We start from the raw sequence: 26419 nt of genomic DNA, 5'->3' as shown, positions 1-26419 counted from the left end.
TCTGGGAATTTTCTCTGGCTATCACATCTTTTTTAGGAAGCTTTCTTTTACCCCTCTCAATTCCAATACCTTCCCTAATTTATTTCCTGTTTACCCAGTATATATTTGTTTGCATGTTTTCTCCCCAAATAGATTTTAAGCCAGTTAAGGACAGGGATAATCTTTTACCTCTTTGTGTCACCCCAGATTTAGCAAAGTGCCTGGTATATAGCACTTAATAAATTTTACTAATTAACTGACTTTTTACCACCTCTTTAACTATTTTTGTCAGTCTTTTTCATAATTCCCACTCCATTTTCTCTATATTTCTTTTAAATTAAAAACAAAAAACAACAGTCTGTGGATAAAAATAATAACAAATCACAGTATATGAAGAGGTTTAAGGCTAAAAAAATACATTTCTTTATAAACTTTTAAGATCAGTACTATATATTATCATTTGTACAAGTAATTGTCACTATCTCATTGTGATGATAAATATTACCGGTACATTTTACAAATTAGATAATTGATATTTAGAAAGGTTAAGGAATCTTTCTGGTATCATAATATGTAAATAGCGGGGCTTGGACTCCAACACATCTTTTGACTATGAATTCAATATTTATTTTATTATATTATGTTGTTTCTTGTATGTCGTATTTAGGATTCCAGATTTAGGGGAGGAAAAGGTCTTTGAGATCATCTGGTGTAGCCCAATTATTTTATTAATGGGCAAACTGAGGCTCAGAGAGAAACTAAGTGATTTCCCCACTGTCACACAGTGACTTGAGTCAAAATTTAAACTCACTTTTTCTTATTCTGGTATATCCTATAGAATTCTGGGAAGATGGCAGAGTAGGTCAGAAAATTCCAACATTGCCCTGCAGGTGAGTGCCCAAGCAGTGGGCAGGTGTGCTAATGGCTATGGCACTTACAGGAGGGCAGTATTCTTGGCTTTGAGTTCCAGGCCAGATGGGAGAACTGGAGAACCAACCCAGGCCCCAGGACTAGAAGTGATTATACTAATAATCTGATGCACATACATCTGTATACACACTAACACACACATATGTGTATATACATACATACACAAATATAATATGCATACAAATATACAAATACACACAAGATGATGATGAAAAGATCCAGAATCTTAAGAAAAAAAGAAGGTCCAGAATCGTAAGGAAAAAAATGACATCTGGAAAACTAGAACTGGGCAAGTAGAAGCCAGCAAAGTTATGAGACCAAGAAATAATAAAACAAAATATAAAGAATGAAAAAAATAAAAAGGAAAAGAATGTGAGACATCTCAAAAAAAAACTGATCTGAAAAACACATCAAGAAGAGAAAACATAATTGGATTGAAAGCTATGACCAAAAATAGAATCGATATAATATTGCAAGAAAAGATTAAAGAAAATTGTCCTGAAGTGATAGAAGAAGGGAAAGTAGAAATTAAAAAAAAAATTCACTGATCACCACCTGAAAGAGATCCTACAATGAAAACCTGCAGGAATAGTACAGCCAAATTCTGAAATGCCCAGGTAACAAAAAATATTATCAGTAACAAGAAAAAAAATAATTCAAATATGGTGAGGCACAATTAGAATTACACAAGACCTACCAATGACTACATCATAGGACTTCAAGTCTTGGAACATTATATATTGATGAGCAAAACAAGTAAGGTTGAAATAAAAAAAAAATCCTATCAAGGAAAGCTAAGCATAATTCTGAATGGAAAAAAAATGGACATTTAATGAATTGTTAGACTTTCAGGATTTTGTTGCAAAAAGACCTGAATCTAGTAGAAAATTCAACATATAAGATCCAAGAGAAATGTGAAGTAAACATCAAAGATTAATTTCAAGGCATTTCACAAGGACAAACTTTATGTTTTTTATGTGGAAATGTAAACTAAATGTCTAAGGTTGTCATTATGTGGAAATGTAAACTAAATGTCTAAGGTAGTAAATGGGTAATTTGAAAGAAAAATTGGGTTAGAGCTGAGTATGATATAATTCTACTTTAGAAGAGTAATTATGTTATATGAATGAGACACAAGAGGAAGACTAGGAACAGGTATTAGATAAGGGAAGAGGTCTGGTAATTTTGAAATCCTATTCACATAGAAAATAAGTTAAGAGGGTTAAAGTCTTCCACATTTATAAAGAAAAAATGATGAAGAGATTATAATAAGGGGGGAATGATATAGAAGGTTTCTTAGATAAATGACAAAGAGGAAGGTAACAGGTAGGGGGACAGGATAAGGGAGAAATTCTTGGAGGGTGGATAGGTTAACAATAGCTGGGCAAGGTAGTAGGTAGAAATGAAGTAGAGGAATCAACAGGGAGAGAGAATAAGAGATACACCCAAACATAATAATAATGTCCAGGAGTAGAATTTATTAGAAAAAAAAAAGCAGGAGTAGTAATCATTTATCTCAAAGTTAAAGTTAATTTAATAAAAAAATAGAGAAATTATATGTCAGCAATATTAATCAATACTGTTTTAGACTATTTAAAATAATTAGTGTAAGGTTGGAATATCACTGTAGTGTAGGAAATGAGTTGGTGGATTTAGAAAAATGTAGAAAGACTTGGACTTAGGAAGAATGATATTATTTAACTTTAGAGAAACAGGATAAACAAGTATAGTTTAACTTTACATAGATGCATATGAATGTATACGATTATAGATATCTATGTATAAGTATGTGTGAATGTATATATATATATACACATACATATGTTTATGTATATATATGTGTGTATGTATATATGTATGTATGATCTTGAGGATAAGGAGAGAAAAGGAAAAAAAGAATAAAGTAGAAAATATAAAGCAGAGAACAAAAGAAAACCCACAAGAAAGAAAAAAAAAGAACAATTCTGAATATAATGTCTAGTATTTATTATATAGACTTTCTTGAAATGGAAACTGTTTCATATTTTGAATCCTCTTTTATGGTATACTTTGCACATGGAAATTTTTTCTTTTTTTTTTCTTTTGTATTTAAGTTTTAAATAAATTTAAAATAAACAAATAAACATTCTATTCCTAGATGTTAGTCTTATTATTAGTTTTTAATTATATAACCTACCATGCCCACTCATGTTCAAAGTTATTGGGTCTTTAATTTTTCTTCCCTTGCCAAACATGCTTAGTCCCAACTGACATCTATCCCCATTTATCCATCTCTCCATCCATCATATGGAGAGCATTTATTGTGTGCAGATACCAGCACTAGATGCTATGAAGGAAGACTGAAGAAAGGACATGTTACAATCAAGTGGTGGAGTATGTTCATCAAAGAAATAGAGTAAAATTACAACTGGGCCCTAGCCTTACCAACTACAAGGGATGACACAGTTGGTCCCTACTCGTGTACTATAATTAAAAGAGGACACTGAATTCCTCATTCCTACACTGTCTGAAAATTTTTGTTTCCCTTTGTTCAGTTACTTAAAATTTAACTAATCAGAGATTGCTTTTAAAATGCAAATACATGCTAAGTGGGTGAGGGGCAGCTATGAGTTATTCACAATTTACTGTAAATTTGACCATAAGGCCAGACACTGACACAGAGACTATCATGGAGGTCATTTAATCTGACACATAACTGCACATCTAAAATCCCTTCTACAATCCCTCCCCCTCCGCGCCCCCCCCCCCCCCAACAATGGTCATTAAGCATCTGCTCCAAGCCCTCTGGTGAAAAGGAATTCCTTATTACTGTTCTGTAAGAAATGACCAACAGGATGATTTCAGAAAGGCCTGGAGAGACTTACACGAACTGATGCTGAGTGAAATGAGCAGGACCAGGAGATCATTATATACTTCTACAACAATACTAGATGATGACCAGTTCTGATGGATCAGGCCATCCTCAGCAACGAGATCAACCAAATCATTTCTAATGGAGCAGTAATGAACTGAACTAGCTATACCCAGAAAAAGAACTCTGGGAGATGACTAAAAACCATTACATTGAATTCCCAATCCCTATATTTATGCACACCTGCATTTTTGATTTCCTTCACAAGCTAATTGTACAATAATTCAGAGTCTGATTCTTTTTGTACAGCAAAATAATGTTTTGGTCATGTATACTTATAGTAGATCTAAGTTATATTTTAATATATTTAACATCTACTGGTCATCCTGCCATTTAGGGGAGGGGGTGGGGGGGGTAAGAGGTGAAAAATTGGAACAAGAGGTTTGGCAATTGTTAATGCTGAAGTTACCCATGTATATATCCTGTAAATAAAAGGCTATTAAATAAAAAAAAAAAAAAAAAAAAAAAGGAATTCCTTACTTCTTCCCAATGCTTCCAATTCTTCCTGCATGGGCCAAGCAAAATAGGTTCATTTATTACCTTTTCTTGGGACAGCTAAGTGACATGACTACTGTCAGAGATGGGATATAAAACGGGTCTTGGAGGTGCTGTCTTTGGACTGAGAAGACCTAAATTCAGATCCTGCTTTACTCGCTATGTGATCCTGGGTTAAGTCATTTAAATTCTACCTGCCTCAGTTTCTTTTCTGTAAAACAGGGATAATAAGAGCATCTACCTCTCAGGATTGTGAGGATCAAATGTAAACATGGAAAGAGATTTGCAAACCTTAAACTATTACATAAATGTTAGCTGTTGCTATTATTAACAATTATCATACGAAAATTCCTCTGATACCTGAATACAAATAGCAGGTTTCCTTAGATCTCTTATCTTGGCTAAATATCCTTGGTTCTTTTTTTTTTTTTTTTTTTTTTTGGCTAAGGGAATTGGGATTAAGTGACTTGCCCAGGGTCACACAGCCAGGACGTGTCAAGTTTCTGAGGCCAAATTTGAACTCAGGTCCTCCTGACTTCAGGGCTGGTGCCCTATCCACTGCACAAACTAGCTGCCCCACTTTGATTCCTTCTGATTCTGAAACAGAAGGGCAACATCTTTACTTTGGGCAATCTGACTGGGGTCCTTAGAAGGAAATGGGAAAGTGATAAGAGCTCCAATCTCTCTTTTATCTCTCTTCAAACAAAATCCAGCTGGTCATGTGTTGCAACCCATTAAATTAGAGCTCCCTTGAAGAATAACCTCTGGGGGACTCCACTTATCCAGCATTTTATTAGACATTTCTATGGGTTTTTGTGTTACCCTTCAATGATGTTCCTAAAAGCCAAAATTATCAGTCTGTCCATATCTATCAAGTTAATGATCTTTGATACTGGCTTGTTCAGTGTTCCAGATTGGTAACACTGACTCTGGACCAAAACATTGTCTGCCTTTTCTTAGTGCAGGTAAGAGTGTAAGGCAGTAATCATTATTTCATTCATTTAACAAACCCTTAATAAAATCCTTATTCTTGTGCAATGAAATGTGCTAGGTGATGCAGGAGATATAAGGATAAAGAAAGCACAATTCAGTTTCATCTTTAACCAGAATAGGACACAAATTAATAAATTATCTTCAACTTTTTTCTACTACTGCACTCTAAACTGAAAGGGTATCCACTGATGCAAATGTAATAATGGAAGGAAATACAGTTTCTCCCCACCCTGGGGTCAAATCCCAACTCTTACAACCAGTACAATCTTAGACAACATCTCTGGGCCTGAGTTTTCCTTATCTATAAAAAAGGGGGTTGAGAACCAGAGAGGTTAAGTGTTTGTTCAAGTTTAAACAGGTAGCAAGGTGGAGCTAGGATCTGATAACTAAAATCCAAAGCACTTTCTGCTATACCACATTCTCTCCCAGAAAACTGTCTTCATTTGAGCACAATCTCATGGACAGAAAAAAGAACTACTCAAGATAAAGAAAGCCAGACTAACACCTATTACTCACTGAACAATCAGACCACTGAATTCTGAAACACCTCATGTAGTCCTAAAACCCAAGCCAAGGTTCCTTTTCATTTGTCTTGATTTCAAAAACTCTAAGTCTAAGGGCAAAAACTACACGTAGTCTGTTGTTCTGTAGTGAAAACCAGAATTTGGGGATTTCAAGTAGGGGGAAGGAAAATGATCCTATGGCGAGGGTACTAAACTCAGCAACTGATAACTAATTGCTCCAAGTCAGAATGAGTGGGGTTATCCATCAAACTCTCTCTGATTTAGCTATTGAATTTATGGTAAAGATAGGGCAGCAGGACCTCTCCCACTTATCTAACTGGTCGACCCTGTGGATTCCTAAATAAAACTTTCCACCCTGATTCAGTTCTGTGACTACCAGTCACTGCTCCAGAAGATCCTTATGGAAGTCAGTCCATGGTTCAGAAAATGCTGGACTTTAGGCAATGAATCCAGAAGCTTTCATATTTAGAGGGCTGGGATAGAGATGAATCCAAAAAGCATATGTATGAGCCAGAGTCTGCAAGGTATATCGGTTCACTCTGTGAATTTAAAAAATGGCAAACTCAGACTGTGCCATAACTACTGAACCCTTCACGTGACCTGAGATAAAGGCTCCTGCTACTGATTGAAACCTTTCTGATCTGGCATTGGGAAAATCATGTCTTGGTTTTTATGAAGGTAAATTTAAAGGGCTTACAACATCTGGCCTGGGGACAAATGGAACATAATTCAGACACAGGTTAAATAGTATAAATGCCGTGTGCTATAATTTGAACCATATAAGACTCCTTTCACATTTCAACAGTTAACACACATGCTTTACTTTCATTTTTTAGAGCAGGGATGGGGAAATGTTTGGCCATGGGTAATATAAGGCTCACAAAATCATTTGCTAAGGCAACTTCAGGCAATAATGACCTGAAAATCAGGTATGATAACCTCCCATTACTTGAGTTCTATAAATTGATAATTTTGTATAGCTCACAAATGATGTGGAAAAAAAAAAAGATTCCTTATCCCCAGTTCTGAAAGAGAAATAATATACACCCATACAAAAAATACAATTCTTGCATGGACCATGTATAAATACATATAGTTGATAGAGCTATTGGCATAATTCCATAAACATCATTTGCACACCAAGTTTTAAAAAGGCCAGTTCAGTCAATAAAAATCAATCTACAAACATTTCTTATATATTAGACACTGCACTAAGTACCAAGGATGCAAAGAAAGGCAAAAACACAGAAGAATTAAAAATATTAGAGCAGAGGATGGAGCCTCTAAAGGTAGAATGTCTTGACAAAAACGTCTTTAATTGTCATAAACCTGCACCAATTATTGGGATTTTGCCATTGCTACATCATAGGGTATTGAGACTTAGCATTATCATCTTTCCCCCTACTATTTCCTATAGTGTCCTGAGAATTTACAATTCCTAGGTTCCGGGATTTTAAAGGACTTCAACCTAGCTACCTTTCTGGTCTACTCTGTTCCTTACCACCCTCAAAACACAGTAGAAATTGTTACCTTCAACAATGCTATAGGAATTGACTGTACTTCATGATCTATCACATTTTAATCCCTTTGTATTCTTCTCCCACAAATTGTCCATAATGAAATAAAATTATATGTCCTGGGACTCACTGGTCATTAAGGCTGCCATGAGACATGGAAACATCTCAAAAAAAGTGCAATATCCAAGAGTGGTCCAGAATGACTTGTGCAATCTCAAAAACCTGAATCAGTCCCAAAACTCAAAGACATCTCCATCCCTTTAAGTTTAAACCATATTTGGTTTCTGGTTCCACTGTTTTAAAGCAACAGAACTCTTGGACTGATGCTTTGTCAGGATCCTACATGTGGGATGAAGGGAGAGCCAATTCTTCAACAGAGCAACCTTAAGATTCAAGAACTTTGCAGCTACCCTGACAGCTCCAAATAAGAGCTTTCATTCAGTGATTCTTGCAGCAGGATATCACCATCCAGACTCACTTTTTTGTGCCAAACTCTCCCATTGAGAGAAAACCCACCATTGACACTTCTATACATAAATTACCCTGTCATGTGTTGACCAAATGGAATGAGTAGAAATACATCAGCTTTACATGAGGTGACAACAGAACTACCTTTCATGCTAATTTATCAAATAAATTAAATTAATATTTAAATTTAAAAATAGATAAAATTAATTTATTAAATTTAAAAAAGAAAGCAACCTCTCCCCCCCAAATCCCTTTCATATGATCACCAAAGATTTTTCAGGATCCTGGTGTATGGCAAAGCATACCTCATTTTGTTCAATCACATATGGCCTATATCTAGAATAAGGACATCAATTCAACAAAACTACACAAGAAATTTCTCTTCCTATTAAGCCTCATAATTTATTACTGACTCATCACTTTCTAATAGAAAAGACATTATGACTGTGTTGGTGACTGAATGTTTTGATTAAGGTGTCCCATTTTCTTTTCCATGATGTCTTAGAGGAATGGCATATATAATTTTTTTTTCCTTCTGGGAAATGTTCCAGCATCATTGTCTACCTAACCATTTAATCTCTACACACAGTCAGCAGTTCATCTCAGAGATATGCTGCATTTTTTCTTCCACATTACAAGACAAGATTTGTCTAATATTACATTTACCTTTAAACCAACAGCTACGTGGAAATGATCAACTATGGAATTTAGTACCCCCACTAGTGTATTTGAGGCAGCTAGGTAGCATAGTGGATGAAGCATCGAGCCTAGAGTCGAGAAAACTAGAGTTCAATACGATCTCAGACACTTACTAACTTTAACCCTTTGATTGCTTCAATTTTCTTATCTGGAAAATGACTTGGGGAAGGAAATGGGAAACTACTACAGAATCTTTGCCAAGAAAACCCTAAATACAGTCACAAAATTAGACAACAATGGGTATATTAATTATGATAAAGAAAACAGGCTTTCATTTATTACTTCTGATTTTGATTTGGTTATTCCATTTACACCTAAACCAAAATGAACCAGGGTCTTCAGATTTCACACACTTTCAGATTTCCCTTCATCACAACTGACACCACATTCAGAAAGTCAACTCCTACTGGAAAGTTGAAAGCTCCCAACTTTCCCCAACTAGGGATTTACAAACTACCCTAGAGGCTGTCATGGCCATATACAAATATAGCACTGTCAACAGACCCTTCAGAAAACCCCTTTAAGTTAGTAACCAAAATTAGTTCTCTGTATAAAACCTCAGACCAGTAGACCAGAATAGGTCCTTTCCAATGGCACAAGTATCAAGTTTAACCGCCTTCTACCAGCCTTTTAAGTACTCAATCAGCAAGTAGTTATTAAGTATCTAAAGGTATCAGATACTATCTTTCTGGTCACTGTTCCAGAAGGCCCCAAAGGAACATATATTCATTCCCTCTTCCCATGTTCTGTCCATTGATGGCCATTATCAAATGAGCTTATGTAAGTAATATGTTTTATAAACTATAAGGCAGTATATAAATGTCATCAATTATAAATATTAATAGGATTTTGTGGTGAAGGAAACTTTTAGAAGCAGCTAAAGTAACCAGTATGTCATAAATTAGAAAGGATTATTAAGTTATTGCCCGCCAAGATGGTTGCTTGAATTGAGTCAGTCTGCCCAGATCCCCAATACCTACTCCAGGAGAAGCCTGAAATTCACACTGGACAGAATAATGGTCAAGAAATACAATGCAAAACTATAATAAATAATCTCTTCCACCCCAGAACCAAACAAAAAGTTAGCCAGCAGCCTACAAGCAATATGGAAGAGGGATGCCCCCAAAGAAAGCATCAATGCAGGCAAATAAACCCATCACCTCACAGCAGGACAGGAGAAGGATCAGAGACACATGTAGTTTGCAAGATTCTTTGTTCAGAGGAAGCAAGAGCAGAAACTCTTCAACCCCATAAAGTCCCAGGGCACTTTGAAACCCACAGTGAGGCTTTTGAGAATTATAACAATCTATATGGGTATACTAAGGCAGAGATTCTAATAGCCCAGGGATTCAGGACTCAGCATCCCATCTATCCTGGGATACTACAAGGGAACTTGAATCTCAAAGATCCAGAAAGGACTAACCCTGGGAGATGGAGGTTAATGCAGGATCCCAAGAGACTTAGGGCAAGACTACACTGGGTCAAAGCCAAGGTGGTAAAGAACTAAACAGGATCAACCATTCTATCCAAAATTGTAGCAGGGCCTGGCATTAGAATGAAGCCCCAATTCAGGAAACAAAGCTGAACAAGTCAAAGAAAACACCAAGTAGCACCAAAAATTGTTACAAACTTAGAAATTCCCTCCTAAAAAAGCAAAAAGTAACTCTCAAATAACTGCAAGCAATAATCCAAAGAAAAAACAGCATTTTCCCACAAAGGCTATAATGACTACTTGGAAGAAATAAAGCAAGAGATTTAGAATAAAAGCTCTTGAGGAAAGAATCAGAAGAATGGTTTAGAAGAGATAGTGGTAAACCTTGTCTAACAATCAACTCCCTGAAAACTAGAATATATCAAAAAGAAATAAGTAAGATAGCAAGAAATATCAAAACATTAATATAATTATATTAATTATTATATGTAATTATATAATATATGAAACATTAATAAAATAAAATATTAAAAGGGATAGATTGACAAATAAAAGAAAATGTAAGCTGACATTAAAAATTGACTGGAAACAGGTCAAGAGATAATTTAAAAATCATTGAATTCCCTGAAAACTAATGATAAAAATCTTGGAGTATATATTTCAATTTTTAAAGGAATAGCTATATCCACTAGAAATTGACAGCATCAATACTTACCAAATGCTTTGTGATTTACATCTTTTAACATCCTCACAACTCCACAGACCACAGCCCACAGACCCCTCTAGGAAAGAAAAAGCTGTCCAGAGCCCACCAAGTACATAACTGGGCAAGGGTTAGAATTTCATAAAAAAAGACCTCCCTACTCCAAAATTCCAGGTATATTGAGCAACTTAGGCCAAGTATTAATCCCTGTTGTAACTGTTACCTTGGGGGTCAAGGGGGATTTCTTGATTCTATACCATGTGTTCATTTTTTCTGAATTTCCCTTTTTGATTATGCTGTTTCAGTGTCAGGATGCACTACTCAGATTTGTATGAATATTATGTTCTCTGGGAAGATCCTGGAGTGACTTCTTATCAAACAAAGCTTTCCAAGCTACTCTACTGAATGGCTCCTGCTCATACTGTTATACAAAGCAAACAACCAGATAGTAGTTCACATTAAAAAAAGATCTAGGAGTCTTTTACCAGATAGTAAACTTAAAGAATTATTAACAGTCAATAACTTAGTAGCAGTTGAAGGGTAGAGAAAGGAAGATGGGAAGGCACCAAAGAAACAACTAAACTCATAATTTTATAAGGGCCATATGATTAAGTGCCAGATGAGAGAATATAAACTATATGTCAATCCTGAGAGGACACATAAGAAGTGATGGATTAATTTGAGTAGGATTAGTCATTGAAGGCCTCCCACAAGAGATGATGTTTGAACACGTTCTGAAGGAAGGGAAAGGTATGTACTGCTGGCTTACAGTAAGGTTACCACAGACACAGAAATGAAAGAGAGGAATGAGCATGACATTTATAAAAGAGAGAAAATGAAAAAGCTTGGCTGAAGTAGGGGCATCTATTTTGAGGAGTAACAAGAGATTAACTTATAAAAAAAGTAGGCAAAATGGGGGGAAAATGACCTGAAAATTATCTTGAATTCTAGACTGAGTTAGGGCTTTGTCTTTTATTCCCAAATATCTTTTCTTTATCTTATCCCTACTGATTTTCTTTTCTTTTCTTTCTTTTTTTTGAAATCATTTTGCCTGTCTGCAAGTCAATTTAATCCAAATGGAGTATTAAGTTACAGAAAAGGAATTCCTAGAACCAAGACAGTCTGTCTAGCCAAGAAACAGGAACCAACTATACTCTCAGAATCCACCTGCCCACATACATACCTGGGAAAGGTCCCAACGCCATGGCATCTTCATGAAATGTGGCCAAGAAGATCAAGCGCTCATCTCCTGTTACTCCCCTTTATTACCCCAGCCTCAATCCAAATCTGTCCTAACCTCAGCAATCCATTCCCTTTTCCCCAAACATGACCTTTTCCTTCTTTTATCTAGATTTTTAGACATGTCTTTACCACTAACTTGGAATGCTGAACTATTTTACATGACTAACATAGTTGCAGTTCAATACATATCAAAACTACATTCAATCCTATCTACCAGAAGTATAAAAGTTTTTGCATTATTCCTTCAGAAATAATTGGAATAACCCCCCACTAAATTTTGACCCCACCTTTAATTCTCCTTAGCACTTAGAAAGATAGAATCAGAGACTTAGAGCTAGAAGAAACCTCAGAGTATTCATCTCCAAACTTTTGACTGTGCATCTACATTAGTTAAAAAGGACACCCTCAATATATGTATATTTATTACGTATATGTACTGCATATCATATATATTTGAAATTCATCTGATGCATTTCAATGTATACATTACGTAAGATATGATTCAAAAACATATGTAAAAATAGAATTTTAAAAGAATGAAAAAGATGAAAATGAAGAAATTTCCAAAATGAATTCCCAATTTTATTTATCAAATGGTATAAATGCCTTTTGGCTATTACTAAAATAACATTATTGTAATTCAGTAATGACTGAATAAAGTTCATTATTTTAGAAAATCTTGACTCAACACTGTGATATAGCAATGCAAAGGTGGGATTTTAATTTGGTGTTTGGTTTTAATGACTGTTCCAGTTACTGTAGTGAATAAAAAACTGGTTTCCAGCTAGGAAGACCTGATGCATACTGACTATGAGTGAGTGGGTAAGACATTTAAATTTTCAGTGCTCTAAGCAACTCTCTGAGATTATAATCTGCCCAGCCCACCTGCATTGGTAGATGTAATATATGTAGGTGGAAGTTCCCTGTCTCAATGAAATCACGGTCTAATTCCTATCAGTGCCTGAAAAAAATATTTCTCACAGATATATAGATCCATGTGGAAGAAAGCAGTAAATCATGGTGCACATTTTTCAATTTCATTCACCAGTAATGTTTAGGAGAAAGATAATGGTTTTGTTGAAATTCAGCTAGTAGGTTCTTCTTTTCTCTAATATCAAAAAGTTTTTTTTTAATTTTTTAACAAATTGGACCAAAGCTCACTGAAATTCTTTAATTGAGAGACTTTTTTGAAGGTTAAATTAAATGTGAGAGCCCTTTGAATAGCGGTGCTTTCAGCCCAGTGTCCTTAGTCATCAACCTATGAAGCAACTGGCAACTGCTCTTATAGGAGCTACAGCTGCAGCTAGAAAAGATCCAGAAATGAAACCTCTTGTCACCAAAGTCTCAAAGAACTTGGCATCAGGAAATGATATGATTTTATCAGTGGAAGTGACAGTAAAGAAAAAGCCATAAGATCTGCTTTGCCACTGTACCCTAAAGACTATGGGACTTTTCCATCTGACTTGTAGGTGACAGCATTTATATTTGTATTATCTCTCATTAGAATGTGAGCTCTTGAAAAGAAGGCACTGTCTTGGTTTTCTGTTTATTTTCCCAGTATTTAGCATGATGCTTTGTACCTATGAAACATTTATTAAATGTTTCTCTTCTTCTCTTCCTTTTCTCTCTTTTTCCTCCTTCCTTTTAGTTCCTCTTCCTTCTCTTTCTTCATTCCTTCTTCTCTTTCCTTTAATACTACTTCTCTCTCCAATTTCCTCTCTCTTTCCCATCCTCTTTCTCCCCTTGCCCCATAGCTCAAGTCATTCACCACTGCCTTCCCACTAGACATCTCAAAGATATCTCAAATTCAACATAACCAAAACAGAACTCACAGTCTTTCTCCCAAAACCTACCCCTTCTTCCTAATTTTCCTATTTCTGTCAAGGATATCTCTATGTTTCCAGACGTTTATGTTCTTAACCTCAGAGTCATCCCTGACTTCTTACCTTTACTCATCCCACATAAACAAATGAATTGCCAGGTCATGTTGAGTCTCTCTCTACAATATCTCTTTCCCTTCTCTTCAATCACATGGCCATTAGCCTGATTAAGGCCCCCATCCATCACACTTTACATGGCCACTAAAATAGCCTTCAAATTGTTCTCCCTGCCTCAAGCCTCTTCCCACTTTTTCACCCAGTTGCCAAATTGATATTCTTTAAATACCATGTTATTCCCTGCTCAAAAAGCTCCAATTGCTTCCCCACTGACTCTAGCATCAAAAGGCTCTAGCCCATAATTTTTTTTCTTTTAGAGGATTGTTTCACAAGCTTTATTTTTTTTTTTATTGAAGCTTTTTATTTTTCAAAACATATGCAAGGACAATTTTTCAACATTGACCCTTGTAAAACTTTGTGTTCCAAAATTTCCCCCTCTTTCACCTACCTCCTCCTCCCCTAGATGGTAAGTAATCCAATATATGTTAAACATGGTAAAAATATATGTAAATGAAATATAGACATACATATTTATACAATTATCTTGCTGCACAAGAAAAATCTAATCAAAAAGAAAGAAAAATGATAAAGAAAATAAAATTCAAGCTAAAAACAAAAAAAAGAAGTAAAAATGCTATGTTGTGATTCACATCAGTTCCCACAGTCCTTTCTCTGGGTGTAGATGGCTCATCATCATGAGATCCTTAGAACTATCTAGCCCATATTTTCAAGCTCATCACACATTACTGACCTACTAATTTTCCCCTGTACTTCACATCCCCTCTTTTGTATCCTCTACATAGGTTATCTCTGTTACCTGAAATATACTTTCCCACTTCATCTCAACTTCTTAGAATCTCTAGCTTTCTTCAAAGCTCAAATAGTACTTCCTACAAGAGATCTTTCCCATTCCGATCCTTCTAGTTCCTACTGCCCCTGCCCTTCCAATTACTTTGCCTAGACTATATATTTTTCTACTTTCATGGATGAATTTTGCTAATCACTAAAACTCTTGTGACCAAATGAGAATGTTTGCAAGATGGATATTTATGCAGTAAGGGAATAAAAATTTCTATGTACAAAGTTAATAGGCCCAGACATTTAGTAAAATATCTGACCTTGGACCTTATTAAGCAGTATTCTAGGAAACCAGTTCCTCTGCTTAGAACCATCCTAGGAGCTTTTACCTTCTTGAATGAAGAAATGAAACTAATGAAAAAAATTATTAAACATTTACTATGTGCCAACTACTCTTTTGCTTTTCAATGATTTGCAAACTTTCTCCTGCACCCTGACTTATGGTAATGTACTTCTTGGCCTCTTTAGTCTCTCATACAGCCTGATTGAGTTAACCAACCTTTAATCAACAACACCCTTTCCCCATCAGTTTCCTTAATTATTAGTGGCTCTTCCCAAAACCTCAACCACTTTGTTTGGGAACTCATTTCCAAGAACCATTCCCTTTTTCTTCTTCTACTTCATTTTTCCATTCTCTAGACTATAAGAATTCAGAATGATATTGAAGAAGAAAGTAGCTGGACAGGAACACAAGAATTAAATCTACCTAATACCAGACTGAGTAGTACTTAAACTTTTAATTTAGTCCTCAACTAAAGTTGCCTGGAACTACCAAGATTCATACTCTTCTCTAAGATGGAAAGCCCAAGTCAGCATCTGCCTCCTTTACAACCCACTTCTCTCTGTGAATATCTCAGTCAGTTTTGGGATTGGCCAATCCAATCTCCCTGGATTGATCTCATTCATCCATTTTTCCTATTCTTAAGTTACTTTTGGCCAAGCAGGAAACCTTGAAGTGAATTGGTAGGTTTTCTGAATGCCTTCCTCCTCCTTTCCTCATGCCTTACCTAGAAAAATAATTTCCTTTACTTACCCACCCCTATCATCCTGCTTAACCAAAATACAGAACCAAGTTTGTGGAATTACTTCCTAACTAGCTTATTATCCTTTTCCTTCAACTTCTGCAGATTCTCTGACAGTTTGGATTTGTTGGATTTTTTTTATTTGTTCTAAATAAACTTATTATTTAATCTATTTGTAACACATTTAAAATTTTTTTTGAGTTCCAAATACCTCTCCTCCCTCCCTTCTCCTTCCCTTACCCATTGAGAAAATAAGAAATGTGATAATCAATTGTACACGTGAAATCATGCAAAGCATATTCTCATTATTAGTCATATTGAAAAAAAATAAAGAAAGTGAAAATGATGCTTAAATTTGCACTCAGACTCAGACTCCATCAATTTTCTCTCTGGAGATGGGCAGCATTTTTCATATGTCCTTCAAAACTGTCTTAGATCACTGTATGGATCAGAATGTCTAAGTCATTCACAATTTATCATTGTACAATATTGCTGTTATTGAATACAACGTACTCCTGGTTCTGCTCACTTCACTTTGTATTAGTTCATATATGTCTTCCCAGATTTTTCTGAAACAATCCTTCTTGTCATTTCTTGTAACACAATAGTATTCCATCATAATTTTATGCTACTGTTTGTTTAGCCATTCCCCAATGATAAGACAGTTTTATAGCCTTTTGGGCATGGTTCCAAAATGTTCTCCAGAATGATTAGATGCGTTTACAACTCCATTAATAGCACTTTAATATCTCTTTTCTCCCCATATCTCTCCCATCATTTTTCATTTTCTTCTTTTATCTTGTTAGCCAACCTGATAGATGTGAGGTGGTATCTCTGTTATTTTAATTTACATTTCTGGAATCAACAGTGATTTAGATCATATTTTCATATGACTATAGATAGCTTTGATTTCTTCTTCTGAAAACTGCTCATTCATATCCTTTGACTATCAATTGGGAAATGTACTCATAATCTTAACTAGCTCTAACAGGTAAAATTTCCCATGTTCCCTTAATTTTCTATCATCCATTATGTCTAAATCATAAATCCATTTTGACCTTATCTTGGTATATGATGTGAGATGTTGGCTTATATACCTAGTTTCTGCCAAACCACCTTCCTGTTTTTGCAGCAGTTTTTGTCAAATAGTGAATTCTTGTACCAAAAGCGGGCATCTTTGGGTTTATCAAATGCTAGCGTACTATGATCACTTATCTAATCTAATCCACTGATCCACTATTCCATTAGTCACAGATTGTTTTCATGATTATCAGTTTCTATACAATTGAAATCTGGTGCAATTATACTGTCTTCCTTCACATTTTTTTTTCCCCAATGGGTTCCCTTGATATTCTTGACTATTTGTTTTTTCAGATGAATTTTGTCATTGTTTTTTCTATCTCTCTAAAATAATTTTTGATAGTTTGATATGATATTGAATAAATTAATTTAGGTAGAATTGTCATTTTTTTTATGTTGGCTCAGCCTCCCCACAAATAATTAATATTTTTCCAGTTTTTAGATTTGACTTTGTGTTCCTGGGTTTGTCTTGGCAAGGAGAATACCAAATATTGTCTCCAGTTTTTTCTTTCCAGAATTTCTCTATCTTTTCCTCCTAGACTTCGTTGATCATATATAGACATGCTTATGATTTGTGTTTCTTTTATATCCTGCAATTTTGCTAAAGTTGTTAATTGTTTTAATTTGGTTTTTAGTTGATTCTTTAGAATTTTCTAAGTATGGCAACCCAGTGTCTGCAAAAAGTGATAGTTTTGTTTCCTCCCTTCCTATTTCTAATTCTTCAATTTTTTTGTCTTATTATTATTATAGCTAGTGATATCTTAGCTTTTAGGATTATTTTCGTCTGACTTTTACTTGTTGGAATCTTTTTTTTTCCCCGATGAAACTTAATTTGATTCCTATTAAATGTTTGTCCTATTCACTATTCTTCTCTTTCCCCCATTAAAATCTATACTCCTTGAGGATTTTTTTTTTTTGATATCCCTAATGCTTGGCACAGTGCCTGATACATAATATGGACTTAATAAATATTTGTTGATTGACAAATTGGGCTCTTGTTATGGGAGGGCACCTGTTGCCCCAACTGTAAGCCCTAGGAGGTTTCAAGGCTTATTGGTGATACTGAGTAAACATTACTCCAGAAGGAACTAACATATGATTCTTAAATTACAGGTGTTTCTACTGAAATATGTTTCAGGTTCTTGGCAGTTGTACAAAACGAAGCCATAATTCCTAAGATGAGTTTTTTGCCAGACAAGAAAAGATGACATCAGAGATGCAGAACTGGAAAGCATCTCAGAGGCAATCTAGTCCTACCCATGAATTTTACAGCTGAAGAAACCAGCACCCACAGAGATTAAATGCTTTGCCCAATAGTCACAAGGTAGCATCAAAGATAGGATTTGAACCTTTTGATTCCCAAAGCCAGAGGCACTTTTCTCATTCTACCAAGCTATTGACAAAGTAGAATCCAGCTTCTCTAGAAAGCGAGATAATACTCCAAAACTGTTTTCCAACTAAAATTACATTTTAAACCAGTAAAATATCTCAATTCAATACTCTGGGTAACCCCACCCTCCTCAGCTTCAACACAAGTATTGTTTGAGATCCATGGATTAGGGACAAGGATCCAAGAAAGGGAGATCATGGAGACAAAAAAAGATGACAGAGGAATCATGGGGAGAAAAAAGAGAGAGATCCCCTAGAAGAGACCTCAGAGGTCATTAAGTGAAATCCCTTAATTACAACAATCAATGAGGCCCAGAAAGATTAAGTGGTTTAACAGCTGACATTGTACAATGGAGTACATTGGGTACTCCAACATTTACAAAGAATTTACATTTTGGACCAGACCTAGAATTTCTTTGATATAGAGAATATGATAAGAAAACCCCTTCTATTAACGCCTCCTTCCCAACTGACAGCCTTGGCCTGGGAGCACTGACCCCTTAAATCTTACAGCCTGTAGGAACTCAGGATTTCCTGAAATAGAATAGCTCTCTTATCCACTCCATTTAAACTCAATTAGAAATCTGGCCCAGCAAACTATACCTATGGTTCTCAGCTGATGCACACTAACTTAGAAAATCACATCTAAACATCATCTAGATTCTATTGTATTTTATTAAATGTTCTCCAATTACATTTTAACTGAGTCTGGTCACATTGAGAGTGTTGCTGGCCCTAGGTCTCTTATGTCTGACATCTTTATACCATAACTCAGAAATTTATATATACTACTATCTCCTTCCCTCAAGTCCCTCCCCCAAAGGGGGAATTAAAAGGATTACTATCCCTTTTAAACATCTGAACCCAGGGATGCCTGACTCCAAGTCCAGGACTCTATCCACTCTGACTTTACTCAAGGTCACAAATGTAGTAGGTGATAGAGGTATGGTTTAAGCTGGGGTCCTTTCACACCAGTTCCAGCCTACTTTGTACCATATGAATAATAGCTAACATTTACATCTGGCCTCAGCTACTAGCCAGGTGACCCTTGGTCACTTCACCCAGTTTGCCTCAGTTCCCTCAAATGGAAAAAGAGCTAAAGTAGGAAATGGCAAACCATTCCAGTATCTTTGCCAAGAAAATTCCAAATGAGGTCACAGAGAGTCAGACGTGACTGAAATGACCGAACAACAATATATAGTGTTGACTATATGCCAGGCACTGTGCATTATCTCATTTAATTCTCATAACTCTTGGAGGTAGGTACTATTATTATCCCCATTTTATTGATGAGGAAATTGAAGCAAACAATGGGGAAATGATTTACTCAGAGATACAGGAAGTATCTGAGTTGAATTTGAACTCAAACTTTCCTGATTTCATGCTCAAGACTCTATTCAGTGTTTTTTAATTTAATTTTTAAACGTTTGTACATTTTAAGTAACTGCCTTTTCTAGCACAGGTTTTTCTGATCAGTAAAAATTTGCTGATTCTAGTTGGTGGATTCATGATTAGGAAACAGTAATGTACAATGTCTTGGGGCTGGGCATTAGTCTTAAGGGGTTCTGTAATTAAATAACCCAGATGATGACTCTCAAAGTGCTTTAGCTTTTTCCATCTGTAAAATCTGTGTGGAGCAAGAGGCAGATAAACCTGATGGAGGGCTGGATATAGCCAACACATTAGGGCCTTAAAAAGACACTCTCTCTAGCTAGCAATTTACATGAGGCAATCTATCAGTCACTGAGGCTTTGCACTTCTCTGTCAGGGGTATTTCCCTGAGCTTTCTCTATGAGTATTTACTACTGGGTTCAGAACTATTTAATTTACATCAGATTCAGTTCACTCTCTTCTTAGCCCTCTGTTTGGGTTGCCTCGGTTTGCTTTGACTTTGGCAGGCATTTTCTCTCATGGATCTCCACTTAAACCATTCTCTTTCCTTTCTAGATAGATTTCACTTCTTTTAGTTCACTATGAACCCTTTGCTCTCCTGCTTCAGGGATGTGGACTGAGTACAAATAATTCCTACATGTCTTAATCCACAAGGGAGATCAGACCTAGGACTAGATTTAATATGAGAAAATATATTGAAAGGGGGTGGGGTATGAGAGGGAAATATTATTTATCTAAAGCAAAGAATATTTCTAATAATTTCAAGGATATTTGAGGTAATAACTGGTCCCCAAGGGGCTGTCTAGTCAAACTGGCTTTCTACCAATCCCCTACCTCAAACATCAAAGAGCTCAGGTTTGGCATAGAGTTCCCTAATATTCAGCAAATTATTTGTCTTGCAATATTCTAGAGTCCTTTACTCTCAATATCATAAAGTGAAAGAGAGGTAGGTACCAGATTTCCTCCTTTAAATCCCTACCATGCAGTACATGTGTCTGCACACACTGGGCATTCGACCAAGGTCTGTTCAGAGATGGCCAGTGACTGCTGCTATCCATTCTTATGCTAGCCAGTTTTTAGACTTGAAAGAACTATAATAAGTCATGGTGTCTGAAGTGGCTTCCATCTTCGGTGGTTTATAAATCCCTGAGGATATGGGGAGAAGGGGGGACACAAGTTATTTTGAGGTGTCCATAAATTCAAAAAGTATGTCCAGCATTAGAATTTTGACGTTTATACAGCTCTAGAAAAATATGCGGCTTGCAGAGAAATATTAACATTTTCCTAATATATGTAGGTTTTCTTGTGATTAGTAAATATACACTCATTTACTGAATTTGTAGTAACTACTTTTTTTTTTATTATCACATACTTTCTCAAATGGGGGATGCTAATATTACTATTAATATGTGTGGCTCTGAGAAATTTTCCAAACTAAAATTTTTTGAAGTTTCATATTTTCTAGTATTCAAGGTATTAATTTTTTCCCATTCATCTTCCCCTTTTTATTCTGACCCAATCTTGTCTAGGTGTTTGTATCAGAATCAGCTTCTTTTTTTTTTCAGTAGTGCTAAGAAAACTGGCATCTTGAATTTCTTTATATTATTAGGCTCACACTTTCAATAAATATCATAGTGATTGAGAATTTTCAATAGTGAATATCTGAATAACAAATATAAATTCTTCTCTCTCTGGTTCTCTGAAGGGGGAAACAACCATCAATGAGGAGACTTTTGGATTTGTGGATATCCTTATTCCCCCAGCACCAAAACTGATAATGTTGCCTGTGTAATGGAAGGCTGAAAAACTTGGCAGAATATGTTGGGATGAAAACTGTCAGGAGAGGTACGAAGTAAAATATGGAGGTAATAGACTTGTGTGCAAGAAAATGGGAAAAAAGAACCGGATCGATTTCACCTGGAGAGAAATTTTTTTCAGTTTTAACATCCAGAACTTCAAAAATAAGCAGAAAAGGGAGCAAAAGCATAAAAAACTAAATCTTTCAGAAGGGACAGAATTCTGTAAAAGACTTTATGGATATAAAGTAGAGGTAAAACTTGGTTCCAGTAAACACTGTGACTTGAGGAAATGAGGAAATTTTGCAAACTGTACAAAATTAACATAATAGTGTTGATCTTATTAAAACACATGCACACACAGGATAAAAGTATGTAGTCAAACATTTTACCTTCAAGGATCTATCAAACATTATAGTTTTGAAAATAGGTAAATAAAGTGTTGGGTCTGAAGTCAGGAAGAGCCGAGTTCAAATCCACTCTCAGACACTTAACTAGCTGCATGGACCTGGGCAAGTCACTTGACTTCAACAACATTTACGACCAAGGTCGATATGAGGAACAACTGAGACCCTATTTGTAAAACAGCCGGCACACAGTAGGTACTATAAAATTACTTATTCTCTTTTCCTTCCTTTCTGTATTGTCTCCTCAAACTTCTCTGTAAGGAAACACCCAAAGGAAGATAAAAGGCATTAATTACATGCAAGTAAATGGCTTCGCACACTTCATTTTGTTCATGAGGACTTGACCCAAAGTGGAGATATCAGACATCACAGGTTTAGTTACACCCCGGATGGGGTGTTTAACTGCTTCAGTCACAACCTGTTCCACTGCTACCTCTGAAATCTTAATTCAAATGCCTCTCCTTCACACACTCCATTCTAGCAAAAGGGGACTACTTGCTGGTCCCCGTCCAGGACATTGCATCTCTAGCTCCATACTTTTGTCCCCTACATCTGGTACTCCTTTCCTAATTTCTGTGACGTATCATTGCTAGCTTCTTTTAAATCACAGTTCAGAGTGCTTTTCCTTTCAGAGTGCTTTATCTAGGTTCCTGCCCCCTCGCTCAGGTGTTAATTACCTCTCGTTAAATTACTTTGTATTTACTTAAGGCTCTACCAATTCTATCCCCCCAGTAGAATATAAAGTGCTTAGGGATTTTCCTTTTTGTTTGTGTCCCAGGTCCTACGTAGGGTGTGTGCTTAATAAATTTTTGCTGAATGGAACTGAGAAGCCTCGACCAATGGTTCTCCTCACGGTAATCTTAGTTCTGGGACTTCGTTTTGTAATCTTGAAAAATTCATTCCGAGTCTCGGTTCCTTCATCTGCGGAGTGGAGATAAAAGTAGTTCCTCCTGCCTTACGGGCCGTAGCAAAAAAGCGGCGCTACAATCGCCTCGGGCAGAAGCCAGCTAGCTCCTGGCTGCAGGCTGCCCCGGTCTCCAGACCCCCGACGCCCCGGGGCGAACGTTAGTTGGCCTGCGCTTTTTCCGCTTTGTGCAACAACACTTCGGAGCTCGCCTTGGGAATCTGTCCGGTCACCCCTGGCCCGCCCCAGAGAGGGGCCCCCAGCCCCTAGCAACGCGTCCCTGTGAATGATTAGCCCAACACCTCGCCACCGAGAGAGCGGCCCGAGGACCCGAGGTCCGGACCCTTAGATACCTTCCACAGTCGCGCAGGCCGCCCTGGGGCTCTCTCTCAGCCCCCCGTCCCATCATTCTTGCCTGTGCGCGGGAGAGCTCCTCGTTCCTCTCTCCCCAGCCCCCCGGCGCGAAGCAGGGGGGATGTATGAAACTTCCTGTCTGCCTCCCGGGAGGGCAGCTGCCAGTCCCGGCCCGGGGCGGGCTCCGCCGGGCCCCGGCCCGGATAACTCGGCAGCGGGGGTCCCAGCCCCGGCCTGGCCTGGCCAAGGGAGGTCGCCCTTACAGCCCCGTCTGGGCCGGGCCAGCGAGAGGAAGTGGTCCTCAGCCCACAGCGCTTTCGGTTTCAGAGCGGCAGGGATGGGGCAGGAGGGAGCTCCGTCTCCTTGCATCCCCTCCCCTGACGCCCCGCCAGCCTCGGGACACCTCCCGGGCGGCGCCCTACCTCGGTCCGGGAGCTGCCTCCGGGCACCTCCCGGGGCGCGCCCTACCTCGGTCCGGGAGCTGCCTCCGGGACTGGGATTCGCTTCGGGGCCCCGTTGGCGCCCGGGACCTTACAGGGCCCCCGAGCCGCAGCCCGGGCGTACGGTTCCTGCTGGGACGCAGCTTGGGCTGTTCTGAGGAGACCAAAAGAGCTGGGAGGCGACTCAGCCCCAAGCCGCACGTTGGGGGGTGGGGAGCGGGGGGCGGAGGAGGAGGAGGCGGCGGAGAGACAAGTCTGAGGGGAGAAGGATGGGGTGGGGCCGCGGGCTGCTGAAGTTAAGGAGGAAACTCTCTCACCTCCTCCTCCCTCACCTCCTCCTCCCTCACCTGCTCCTCCCTCACCTCCTCCTCCCTCACCTCCTCCTCCCTCACCTCCTCCTCCCTCACCTCCTCCTCCCTCACCTCCTCCTCCCTCACCTCCTCCTCCCTCACCTCCTCCTCCCAGGTGCGTGGGTAACGGCAGAAGCCGGAGAAAATACTGGCCTTAAGGAGATGCGATTCAGAAGCCGCTTCGGCAGTTGGAAAAATAATCTTCCACCAAAGCCATATATGTACCTTTTCCTGAAAATTAGAATATTTAAAAGTTTCCCATCAGTCAACAAAATATCGGGTTCCATAACAAATTCTATCCCTTTGCACTCTAAATTCCGGCTGAGCTCACCTCTTTGTCCTATTCTTCATTGCTTTCCGGCCCCTCGTCCTGCCCTTTTCCGACGCAGGGTATTTGCCACCCGCTTTATTCCATCTTCAAGACTCGCGTTCAGCAACCACATCTTTCGTGAAAGCTGACCTGACTCCACACGCTAGAAGTTATTCCTGCTTCCGCTTGCCCCTGTTTTACCTCCCCAAGTCTACACCGAACTTTCACTGAATTTAAGCAGTGTATTTTGATATCATTATTGAGGCGTTTTTTTCGGTCATACCGATTCTCTGTGACCCCATTTTGGAGTTTTCTTGGCAAGGATATTGGAGTAGTTTGCCATTTTTTTTTCCTCCAGCTCATTTTATAGATGAAGAACTGAGATAAACAGATTTAGGTAAACTTGCTCAAGGCTACACAGCTGGTAAGTGTCTGAGGCCGGATTTGATACAGGATTTTAGTGAGCAGATACTACCTCCCTTTAATAGAGTTTAATAGCCCCATTAAGGTAGGATGAGTTGCATAATTTAGCATCCTTCCATCTCTAATACCTCCCAGAAGGTCATGCACATGGAGCCTTCAAGTAAGATACAAAGGGCTTAGCACAGTGCCTGGCTCCTAGATGCTACACAGATACCTTCTTCCACCTCCTTCCCCTTCCCTCTATTGATTATCTCCTGTTTGTGTACAGCTTATTTATATATGGTTGTTTGCATGTTGTGTCCTCCTTTTGTGGTATCCCCAGTACATACCAATACAGTGCCTGGCACACAGAATGAATTTAACAAATTTGAATTAAGTAGGTTTTAATTTTACACATCTTTCTTTTCACTATGGGATCACACTGCATTTTATCAAAGCTGGGGTCTGGTCTAAATTAATTAGTGACCTGATTATATATTTGGCTTTAAAAAACTAACCAATTACAAAAATTATTAAAGCTTTTTATTTACAAAATGTATTCATGGGTAATTTTTCAATACTGACTTTTGCAAAATCTTCTGTTCCACATTTTCATCTCCTTCCCCCACTCCTTCCCTTAGATAACAGGTAGTCGAATGCATATTGAATATGTTAAAATACGTTAAATCCAATATATGTATACATATTTATAAAGTTATGTTGCTGCAGTAGAAAAATCAGATCAAGAAGGAAAAACCGGGAAAGAAAACAAAATGCAAGCAAACAACAACAGAGAATGAAAACGCTATGTTGTGATCCACACTCAGGTCCCACAGTCCTCTCTCTGGGTGTAGATGGCTCTCTTCATCGCTGAACAATTGGAACTAGTTTGAATCATTTCAATCAATGTTTTTAGATTACAGATTGTAATCCTTCTCATTCTCTCACAAGGTGATTCTTATTCATGCCTTTCCATAAATCCTCCTTGAGGAATCACTAAATATGGTGGAGAGTTTCCTCTACTTCCTTCAGAATCTCTGGTACCAATAACTCATGCTACATTTTTTCTAATGCCTTAGACTTGCACAGAGGATTTACTCAGACAATCCTGGGAGAAAATAATATAAAAAGTGTCAACTTTATTTAATAGATCAGGAAACTGAGTCTCTGAGACATTAAGTGACTTTCCCTTGAAGATATAGGTAGTAAATTTCTGTGCCAAGATTTGAACCCAGTTTAGCCTGACTCAAAGCCCACTGCTTTTTAAAATTAAATTCAATGAACAAAAACCTATTTTCTGTCCCTACATTTTTTCTTCCTCTCTCAATAGTTTTTTCACTATATTAGGCACTAACATAGGACTCATGACAAGCTCACTTTCTTTTCAAGTTGCTTTTGATCTTGAAATTTGGGTTTTTTTCTGTCATTGCTCTCATCTAGGTTGTCAATAGTTACATCCACCCCAAATCTTTCCATTTCCCTTTTTGGATATTTGTAATTTTGAGCCTTTGGAGGTTGTGATTTGAAGTCATGCTAATAATAATATGAGAACTCCAAAAGATTAATGACTTCATCGGTATAGGTTATACCTCTCGTATATTTTACTAGATTTTTTTTGTGAGTTGTTCTGATTTTTTAAAAAAAAGTCATTGCCTGATAGCCTGATTGGTTTTTAAAAGTGTCCCACAGGGTTTTGATCCTGGATCCTCTTCTCTTTTTCCTCTATCTTAGTGATCTCATTAGCTCCCATGGATTAATTTGTCATTTTTATGTTGATAATTCTCACATCTATTTACCAACCCTAATCTTTCTGTTGACCTTCAGTCCCACATCACAGTCACTTATTGTGACATCTCATACTGAATGCTCTATAGACATTTTAAAC

At 37.5% G+C, this 26419-nt stretch overlaps 1 protein-coding gene and 1 long non-coding RNA gene across 4 annotated transcripts in view; one reads left to right on the top strand and one right to left on the bottom strand.

Moving 5' to 3' along the window:
* TRAF5 (TNF receptor associated factor 5) overlaps positions 1-23808 on the bottom strand; it is a 47758-nt gene extending 23950 nt beyond the window's left edge. The window contains exon 1 of one of the 3 annotated variants that reach the window (XM_031937321.1): positions 23501-23808. Coding sequence is in view for 1 of the 3 variants with exons in the window: in XM_031937319.1 (XP_031793179.1) it covers positions 23032-23087 (56 nt within the window). In the remaining 2 variants the exon portion in view is untranslated. Of the gene's footprint in view, positions 1-23031 lie in introns of all 3 variants that reach the window. The other 2 variants (XM_031937319.1, XM_031937320.1) reach the window with 2 other exon arrangements.
* Positions 19386-21363, top strand: LOC116419106. The gene is made up of 2 exons (XR_004229364.1): positions 19386-19438; positions 21277-21363. It is a non-coding gene; the product is annotated as an uncharacterized LOC116419106 (long non-coding RNA).
* Positions 23809-26419: the final 2611 nt, after the last annotated feature.

Source organism: Sarcophilus harrisii, chromosome 4 (assembly GCF_902635505.1).
Source record: "Sarcophilus harrisii chromosome 4, mSarHar1.11, whole genome shotgun sequence".
Lineage (NCBI taxonomy): Eukaryota > Metazoa > Chordata > Mammalia > Dasyuromorphia > Dasyuridae > Sarcophilus > Sarcophilus harrisii.
This window is presented reverse-complemented; position numbering and strand designations above follow the sequence as displayed.